The sequence below is a fragment of the Oxyura jamaicensis genome, chromosome 10 (genome assembly GCF_011077185.1).
Source record: "Oxyura jamaicensis isolate SHBP4307 breed ruddy duck chromosome 10, BPBGC_Ojam_1.0, whole genome shotgun sequence".
In the NCBI taxonomy this organism is placed as follows: Eukaryota; Metazoa; Chordata; class Aves; order Anseriformes; family Anatidae; genus Oxyura; species Oxyura jamaicensis.
In genome coordinates, this window is record NC_048902.1 from 18,082,667 (window position 1) to 18,093,183 (window position 10,517).

General features: G+C 37.1%; 1 protein-coding gene across 8 annotated transcripts in view; it reads left to right on the forward strand.

Annotated features, from left to right (window-relative positions):
- The window catches only part of MEF2A (myocyte enhancer factor 2A), a 90,893-nt gene that overhangs the window by 34,015 nt on the left and 46,361 nt on the right, over positions 1-10,517 (forward strand). For all 8 annotated transcript variants that reach the window (XM_035335704.1, XM_035335706.1, XM_035335703.1 and 5 more), the window contains exons 2-3: positions 3,600-3,798; positions 10,027-10,230. In XM_035335704.1, the coding sequence (XP_035191595.1) occupies positions 3,745-3,798; positions 10,027-10,230 (258 nt within the window). In that variant the 5' untranslated portion in view covers positions 3,600-3,744. The remainder of the gene's footprint in view (positions 1-3,599; positions 3,799-10,026; positions 10,231-10,517) is intronic.

Sequence of the window (10,517 nt, forward strand, 5' to 3'; positions counted from 1 at the left end):
TGCTGCTGAGCAGGAAGGAAAATAAAACTGCAACTGTGACGTGATCAAGGATTAAGAAAAGGAAAACTCATTACTCCCCTGGGAAGTGCAGAGTGCATTTGTCACTGGTGGTAACTTCATTTGGATCTTCTGAACGTGCACGAAAAGTGGCTTTTTACTGCGTGATTTACCCTGATTATGCAGTTCGTAGCAAGATCGTTTCTTCCCAAAGTACGTGCTGAGCCTGTATTTCAACCCTTAGCTTTGAAAATTGCCTTGTGTGTGACATCTGACTGAAAGGGAGCTGGGTTGCCTTTGGCAAATGTTCTTCCAAGTCATGTTTCTGGTGTCCACAGCAACCAGTGCAGAGGGAGGAGAGGCATCCCCAGCTGATGGAGATGGGATGGGCGTGCTAATGGGTGGGGGACTGGCCAAGCGAGAGGGTGCAGGATGTTGAGGAAGGCAAGAGATATGGAACAAGAGGAAGCCTTGTGCTTAGTGAATAGGGTGAAGCAGAGGCAGCAAATGAGTGATGGATTGATGTGTTTGTGCCTGATAGAGCATACTAATTTTAGAGCACCTGAAATAACACCCAGAATTATAACAAAGTGTTGGTGAAAATGGCTGTCGGTTTGCCCGTTTCTTTCCTGTGATAGTTTCTGGAGCAGATAATGGCATTTCCTTACTATTGGTTCTTCCTTTAGCTGACAGAAAGTGTTCATCTCCTATTTTGTCTCCTGAAGTGTACAGATCATATAATTTCACACCATATTTTTCTTCTCTACCCAGTTTCCCCCATGAGCCTGTTTTATTCACTGCAGAGACTTGGTTTTGAACACCTGCTGCAGAAGGTAGAAGATGTGAGCGGATGAGGCAGGTCTATAGGAAGGAAGCAAGCGATCCCACATCAGGGTTTTCCACTTGGGTTCTGGAGCACTGCTTTGCTTCTCAGAGTTCCTCAGGAAAAGTTTGAGAACTGACATATTTATGTAGGTCTCTGTCTAATGTCTGTGTAGTAGAACATAAAATATGCTTCTGTACAAATTAATGGTAAATTACCTTAATTTTTGTAGAACTCTTTGTATGCTGTGCACTGCTGGTCATTGTGTTGCAGAAATAACAGCGAAACTGGAGAGGGTGGAGAGACGGACAGCATAGCTAGGCAGAGAGCGGCTTTCAAGCAAGAAGTGATTGATTGGAGTGGTATTCTTGAGTTTGGAGAAAGGTAACTGAAGGCTGATAGAGGATAGGCATCAAAATCAGAACTGACATGATGGGTGAAGACAACAGATGGTTCATTGCCTCGTGTTATTCAAGATCTTTTGATATCAACTCTTAACAAACGGGATCAGGCTTAAATGAAAGGATGTCTCTCTTATTCTGAGGCATAACTAAGCTGTGGAGCTCCTCACTTCAGGATGTGAAAGTTTCCACAGGTTCAAAAGTGGAAGTAAATTTGAATTTAAGGTTTCATGTATGACGCCAGAAGTTCTTTACTTAGAAATCACTGAATAGCTGGAGAAAACGCGTTATAAATATTGCTTCTAAGTGATACGTGCTTACATTATTTCTGTGTCTCTCCTTTTTCATCCTAGTGCTCTTTGCTAATAGCCACAGATAAAATGCTGGACCAGATGGATCTCTGGTCTGTCATGTGGTGGCTGTTCTTAAGAGTGCTTCTGATGGTGAGCAGTTGCACAAAGCAGAGGCAGGAATCTGATAATTTTGTACTCAGAGAACTATTTCAATAGTAAATGGTAAATTAGAAAATGAAGCTGCACATGAAGAAGAAAACAATTTTTAATAGCTGCTCACAGAGACCCTTTGATAAGCCACGTCCAAGGAATGCAACCAGATTTTTGCATGACTAAATTTAACGTGATCATAACATGAGGTGATTTTTTTTAAGAGAATGAGGCAGCTGACTGAAGTCTGCATGTTACGTGAATTGAAACTTAATAGTTTGCTGGATATTCTTGGTGGTTTTTTTCACCAAAGAAAAAGTAGAAATTTATATGCCAGCTGTTGTTTTCTATGTAAAATACTTGCTGTGTGCTTTTGGTTGTGTAGAGGCTGGCTCATCTGGCCTTAAGTAGCTATTAATACTTTTTACTAGCTCCTTGGAAAGTTTTTTTTTTTTTTTTTTGGCTTGAAGAAAAAAACAAGGAATGCAACACTGCATTCTTTTCAAGTGTTTTGAAGTATAAATACCATCTAGCTCATATACTTTTGACCAGTGGACATCACACAATCTGTGTTCCTTTGGTCTTAAATTCCATTGATTAGTATTTCTAAATAGTGTTGGGCATTTTATATTTCTCCCAAAGCAGTCCTTTGTTGATATCAGGTAAATATAAAATGACATCCCTTCATTTTGTGATGTTCCTCCACCTCTTTATTTATTTTTTTTTCCTTTTCTTTTTTTTTTTTTCTTTCCCCAAGCTGCATCAGAATGGCATGGTTGTTTGCTCAGTGTAAATTGAATGCATTGTGAAGTGTAGCCTGTGACTAATCGCCTCTTGCTGTCTCTGCCTATTAGCTGTCTGACGGTGATGTGGTTGTACCACTTTCTACATATGGCCCCAAGGATCTGGCATGGTGACACCCATATTAAAATATGCAGCGCTTGATTTCCAGTGACATTCTGGGTTGGAAAATTAGAGAGGTTATAAACTAATGTTGTGGCTGTTTTTACCCCTTTTGTTTTAATGAATATTAGGTGGTAAAAGAGTAAGTTGTACATGTTTCATGGCTGAATATGCGTTTTAGTATACAGTCAGTGTTCCAGAGGCTGTTTATTTAGACATTTTCTCCTATTTTGTTTAATTAATACTATGCTACAACTCAAACACTGTCTGGAATATGGCTTAAAAGGTTTTTGGTCGTTGTGCTTGTTCTTTTTTTTTTTTTAAAAAAAAAAAAACAAACAACAACACAAAATACATGTAAAATTTTTAATGTTCAGCATCTCACAAGTTAGTTTGCATAATTACTGGATAAGCACATTATGAAGGCACTTTGGCTTTTCAAGTTTGCATGAAGCTTCATGTATCTTACAGTTTACCAAATATAAACACATGCTGGACTGGTAACTGATTTATTGGCAAATGTGAAACTTAGAGGTTCTTGTGGAGAGTAACTGTGAATTTCTTGATTATTCATGGGTGTCTTGGTAGATGCGAAATTCTCTCTGTTGAGAATATTCTCAAATGGCTTCATCCTTTTAAGTGAAAGTATTCCCTCTTTTGTCCCCTACAACGCAAGGCTTCTTAAAATAATGGAGTTCACTAAAACTTTCTGGGTCAATTTTTGAAACCTAAGGTAACTTGATGATTAAAGCTTAGAGAGGTAAGCACTGCCCCCTTTGACAGTTGGTTTCTAAGCATCACTTGAAAGGGGATGAGATTACTGTTTGTTTTTAAAGTAATTCAAAACAAACAAAATACACAACACTAGCTGGAATTCAGTTTGAACAAAGTGTGTAGTATATTTTAATAATGAAAATACTTGTTTAATTGCTGAAATTATTTTTTTTGTGCATGTGTTTTGTGACTATGCAAGTGTTTTACTTAAAAATTACTAAAGGAAGATCATTCATTTTTTTCGATTTTACCTTTTAGGGGTTTATAAGAAGAAATACGAACTGTTTCTCAAGCTGAAGACAAAGTAAAAGAAAACCGTATCATGTGTTAGAATACTGAAGAGTGAAATTTCCTGGATTAGTATATTTCTGGATTGTGAAACGAAGAAAAGAAGAGGGTGAAAATGGGGAGAAAGAAAATACAGATCACGAGAATAATGGATGAACGGAACAGACAGGTGAGAAACGAGTCTGCATGTACATGATCATCAGTAATCCAAAAAGTGAATGGAGACTTAAGTACTTTCATTTCCTTCTAAAGCTGAGTTTTGTCTTCATCTGTGTCTACAGATGGCATTACCAAAACACAAATAAGAAATATGTCTCTCTATGTTTATACTGCATTAGTAGGGAAAATTGTTTTTATAAGTAGTATCAATTACTGCTTTAAATCAAAATCACTGTATAACTGCTATAACTGTTCCTATTTAAATGGTGCCTTACTCTGTCATTCCAGTAGACTGGAGGACTGTAGACAAGATCTATTGAAACAGACACCTTATTTGATCTGATAGCTACCAGGAACACATGGTAATGAAGAGAAATTCAGAAAAGATATAGTAAAAGTATTTTCTGCAGCATGTTTGATAGAGCTGTTTGACAGATCTGTGGACAATGATCTGTGGTGGTAGTCTATAGTAAATGTTACAGTGCTAGTGAAGAGGTCATGGTGAATACCGCGCCCTTCAGTGGGTATAGTATAGTAATGGATTTTGTTATCATGCATCCATTTAAAAGCATTGAATTATATTCCTTCAAGAGCTGTTCACTATGAATGTCTTCAAAAATTGTCTGTCAAAAGAGAAGAGTACTCGAAAGTGGATTGTGTTAAGAATGGCCTAGGGAGGGCTGGTTACTTAGTCGCTCTTTCCCTAATAAAGATGCATCCTGTCAACTTAAAAAGCACCAAAAGTTGATGTCTACGCATCAAAGAAGTGTTACCTCCTATTTTGCAAATTACTTTGTGATAGGCAAAAATTTAATTAATGCTGAAATGTGTAGTGTGGGGTATTTGGAAGCTACAATTTTTAAGGAAAAGTAATGTAGGAATGACTTAAGATCTTCAAAAACAGTTGTCGTGAATCAGACCAAAAAACAGCTAGTCCAGTATCTTTTCTCCTGTGATGGTGAGAAGCAAATAACCAGTGAAGCGTAGGATAGAGGTGCGCATGTTACACTGCTCTGTAATCCTCTTCCAACTTCTAACTATTCTTAGCTCAGTGATTTCCTGAGCTGGATGTGGTTTCCGTATATTTAGTAACCATTAATGGATTTCCACCCCCTGCCCCCCTCCCCAGGGGACTTGTTCAGTCATGCTTTGAGCCCTTATAAAGTTGCAGCATTTATAAGATCTTTTGGCTCAGACTTCCTATAGGTTTGCTACCTGTTATTTCAAGAAAAAAAATTATTTAGTTATGCTTCTGCTAGCTTGTTAGCTCTTTATGAAGGAGGCAGGAATCAGTTCCTATCCAGTCTGTCCACCTTGCTTGTTATTCTGTAGACTTCTGCCATATTGTCTTATTTTCTCTTCAGCTAACTTTTTTCAGGCTGAAGAACCCTGGCTTACTTGTTTTTTATACTGAATATAATCCACACCTCGATCAGTCTTGCTTCTTGTCCCTAAACCTTCTTGAATACTGCTGTGCTCTTTTGTTGAAGGCAAAGGGACTCAGAACAACACTTGGTATTCATGGTGCTTACAAAACATGAACATATAGTAGTGAAGCGATGGCTGTTCCCTGTTCCCTTCGTAGTATTTGCTTTGTTTTTTTTTTTTAATTTCTGTCGAGCACCAACTTGATGTTGTTTATCTCTTTAGAAAGATAGTGATTGATGTTGAGGGTAGTGACAGAGTTCCATGAGGCTGTCTTGTTGCTGCTGCATTAGCTCAGAGCCCATTGTTTTGCGAAATAGGGATTGTTTTTCTCCCTGTATCACTTTAAAGCAGTGTACACTCTGAGAAGGCTATATATAGCAAGAGAAGTATTATTGGAGTTTGGGAGAAAGCCAGGTATTGTGTTTGAACAGCTTTAATCACACAGTGACTGTGTGTTTGATGTAGATAAATGTCTGAAGTACAAGTAGTAAAAGCAGATGAATTATAACTTCTTTCAGATCTTGCTCTAGAACTTCAGGCAAATTGAAGAGGTAGAAATTGATTGCTCCTCCCACCCTCCTTTAACTTGGTTGGAGGAAACGGGACAACTTTGTTAGATTTGAAATGAGAAATATCCTTATACTGTACCATGACTAGAGTGGCTTTGTTCCTTTTTTTAGGATCTCCATATCATAGCTTTTGTCCGTGGAGTCAATGTTGTAGAGGTGTTGATGGTGCTCTTTAACACTGCTGATGTATTAATTTACTTCTAAGATTTTTTTTTGTTGATCTAGATAAGGAGGATATTTAGGTTTATTTTGCCAACTACAGAGCATGGTTCAGTTGTGTTCTGTCAGTTTTTCTATGGCATGCGTAGCTGGTTAGTAGGTCATGCATGAATATATGAGTGATGTCCTGTCTTGCTGTTTAGTGTGGTTTTTGTTTGGAAATGCAAATAGAATGTGATAGATCTTTGCCTGTATAGCAAGTCTGTGTAACTTGTGGGAAGAAAAGCTAATGTTATATCAGAAGCATCTTATTTCTGATGGGATTGTATGTGAGCTCAAAACAATTTATGTAGACCATTACTCTGGGGGATTACAATTGTCAGGAGACTGTCATTGTATTATTAATTAAGAAGCCTTATCTGCTTGAATGAGCTGCAGGGCATTTATGTTCATTAAGCTGAAGAGAATAAAGTACAGTAAATTAGATACCAAAGGAGCTCAGTCTTGCTGCCTTTACTCTCTTCTTCCTCTGCCCTTTTTTTCTGACCAAAATAGAATAGCACTGAGGAAGCCATTGGCTTGCAGTGATGTATGGTTTGTGTTTTTAGTGTGGTCCGGAATGGACTTGCACACTAAATGGCAAGAGAGAGAAAGAAACTAATAGACTGCTTTGTAAGTTTTTAAGTGAGAATTGAGTTCATAACAAGCTATATGCACTAGAGTTAGGCCTGAACTCCAGTGGGAGTGGGGCTTTTAAGCACTGGACAAGCATGAAGCAAGCAGCCTTGCGAGCTGAGAAAAATAATCAGTGGAAAGGTGAACGTTGCCTTTTGCAGGATCATATAGGTCCTCAGTGGAACTAAGCTTTCAGTTTTCTCATTTGCTGACTTCTCAAAGTACTATGGTACACACACATCTTGTTTATGATGCCTTTTTTCTGATTAAAAAAAAAAAAACAAAAAAACAAAAAAACATAAATGTATCTCTCTATACCTGCACCTACTCAGGTAATAATCTCTAACAGTGTCTTGTAATTGCAGTGTCAGAAGAAGAACAACTGTTTTAAAATAAGTAAGAAACCAAAAACCTAAATTCACAGAGGAATCAAAAAATGTAATTCTTAATGTCTCATTCAAGACAGGATAAATAAATCCCAAATTTTCTGAAAAAATATGTGTAAAGTGGCAGAACTGCTAAGAGACTTAAGATTGGTTTTTAAATGTTTTTCTTTAAAAAGCTGATGGCTTGTATTATATGCGGTTAGCAAAATTTCCACCTACGTTTGTGAGAAATACAACCAGTCAAGCTTACATTTGTACTTCATCAACTTGTTGAATTGTTAACTGAAAACTGAATACCGACAGAAGATGCACTGAGGTCCATCCTGCTGGATTTTTGGCATCTTGTCTCAGTAACATATTGTAATTGTTCAACAATGTTCAACAATAAGTAGCTAAAGAGGATCTGCTTGCCATAGTTGGTATTTGTGTTAGAGCACTCTGACATAAAATTGTTTCTGAAAGAGTTTTGTGTCTTAATAGAGCTTCTTTCCAAAAGATGGAATAAAAACGTTACTGCAAATATTCATCTGAATACAGATGATTCAGGTCCCGTGCAAGGCTCTGTGATAAGTTATGTTCAAGAAGTTTCTTTGTCAGAAACACTGCACAGGAACTTAGGTGGAACTGGGGTTATAATATATCTGACTGCGTTCATGGGAAAAAAAATCTAGTCTGTTCAACTTCCTTCCATGGAACTACAGAGATGTTTAAAGGAACCTTTTTTGGCTCTTACTGTCTTGCATTGTTCAGTGATTGGATTAATTTGACTGGCAGTGGATGAGCTGAAATAAGAGAAGGTTGCTTTTTCATAATTTGCACTGATTTTTTAGAAGTAGGAAGAACTAGATCATTGCCTGAAACTTACTTTGAAATTACAAACTAGCTTCTTCAGAATGAGGTCAAGACTAGATCAACAGAATCCCTGGGAGTTTTTTCTGCCTGCTTTAGTACTGCACCCCTTAAGGTAATGGCTTGCCCTTGCATCAAACCAAGGAATTCTAAGTTTTGTTGCAGACTTTAAATCTATGCACAGTATGTACCGGGTATGCTTTTAGGATTTAGTTAATTGGCATCCAGTTACTTGCATATAGTAAGCATATTTCAAATGATTTTCTTCCTAAATGTACGCCATAGAAATTGAAGAAAACAAACAAGCAAAAAGAACCTTCTCTGAAAATTATTTTTGTAAAATGATATGGATGTTATAAGGAAGCCCAGTATACATAGATGTTAACATTTTAATAGGTACTTAATTTTATTCATATGAAAGGTACAAGACAAGTGAGAATTTCCTTGCTGTTCTTAGTTTAAATTGAAATAACCAAGAAGACTTCTTAAAAATGAAATCAGTGGTTTTAAATCAGCATAAACTAATGATTCTTCCTTCTTTGTTTGTGCTTGTCCTAGTCCACAGTACTGCTTTGGCAACGATCACACACATTTCTTATATGGTAACCTGGCTTATTTTTAGACTCGGTCTCTTCCTCGCACCAGGAATTTATTTGTCCTGGAAACCATGTTTTACATGTGTTTTCATTGTATATGTTATGATGTCTGTCTTTACGTGGTTAAAAGTGTGCAGAATCATAATCGCATACTTTCAGACATTAAACTTCATTGTTCCCTGGGAGAATTGTGCTTATTTTAGAAACAGGGAAGTTTGAGACTGACAGTCAAGTAATCTGTTCAGTATTATGCGGTATTACTAGACAAGAACAAAAAGTGGATGCTGCAGAGTACTGACAGTATAGTAAGTGGAGCATAAGTAGTGGATAGAAAGAAAGCAATGGGAAATTGCCTGGAACTTTGCCAAGCAGATGTGAGTTGACTTGCTGTCGAACACAAGGCACTCTCGCTTCCTATGTGTCCTGAAAGTGTACTGATACAAACAGAACCGATCCGTATTCTCATCTGTCCAGGTCTTACTTTTATTACCTAATTTGTACCGTGGCTACATGTTCACAGCTCAGGTTTTCAAAATCCTATGTATAGCACGTTCCTTGGGGTGAGAGAAAACATTTGTTAAAGCAGTTTTTTTTTTTTGATGGACCTGGATCATATTTTATAGCTGGAGAGGAACCCCAGGTCTGCAGTACCTTTCCCAGCGTATATGGGGCAAGTGCAAAGAATGTGAATACTGTGTTAATAATTGAGTTGTTGTCTGCATGCTCTACACATTTGTTAGCATATCTGTGTGCATCCCTTTGTGAGACTTGTTACGTACTGAGAAGGATGGTATGCATTTTGTATTACAGGAAGTGATGAAGCGATATGTGTAAGATTATGATCTCTGGAAAAAAATGCATTAAGGTGTCTATACACAGCAGTTTCCCCATCCATCTTCCCAAAATTTCTTACGGATTTCTATAGTTTATAAAGCAGGTTTCATTGATTTGATTTGACATCAAATATGTTGACACTCCTATATCCTTAAGTAACTGAAATCTTGCGAAAGGTCTACATTTTAAAACTTTCTTCCATGAATGATGGCAATTTTTATAATGAAATTTCTTTCTCTTTTCCCTGTTTGGCAAATGCTCCTGCGTGGTCATCTGTAATGGGCTCGTTTTCCCCCAGCAGTTCTAATAAGACAGAATGATTGTTCCATCCTGTCCCAAGTGACTGAAAACACTTTAAAAGAATTAAGGTTGCGAGTAACTGAAGCTGTTAGAGGCTAACTGTAAATCATCACAGAAGAAAATATTTTAATACTTGGAGCTAATGTTGGTTAAACAGAAGGAAATAAAGTTAGAGGATCCTACAAACTTTGACTCTTCTTGGTAGTTGTATGCCACTGGAAATACTGTTTAGCTTAATTAACGAGCGTTAATGCTGAAAGTAACGCCCAAATATGATCTGCAGTTCTTCTCTTAATCTTGTGCACATGTTCAGTTATGTTCCTTGTTAGTGGAAATAAACTCTGTTTATTTCTGCTCAATTGGAATATTCCTTGAATGCCTGATTATAGTCCTTCATAATCTTGTTATCTGGAAAAAATAATAATTATTCTTTCTTCTCTAGGTCACCTTTACAAAGAGGAAGTTTGGATTAATGAAGAAGGCGTATGAGTTGAGTGTACTCTGTGACTGTGAAATAGCACTCATCATTTTTAACAGCTCTAACAAACTCTTTCAGTACGCGAGCACTGATATGGACAAAGTTCTACTTAAATACACAGAATACAACGAGCCCCATGAAAGCAGAACCAACTCAGATATTGTTGAGGTAACAATTTGAAAAGATGATCTGTGTTCTTGTCTCCTTAACACTTCAAATACTGAGCAATATAGCATTTTAAGCTATTTTAACTAAATGTATTTAATAACTTGAAAACCTTGTTGTAAAATGTCAATTGCTGTTTTCAGTCTGATTTTTTCTAAGGGAATGGTTCGTCTTTAAATCTGTGTTGTCTTCCCATTTGCCATCCACCCCCTGCCAATTTCTGGGTAACTTGTTTGATTTCAACCACATTTGATAATGAAAATAGGGTATGAAGGATGTTGTTTTTTGGA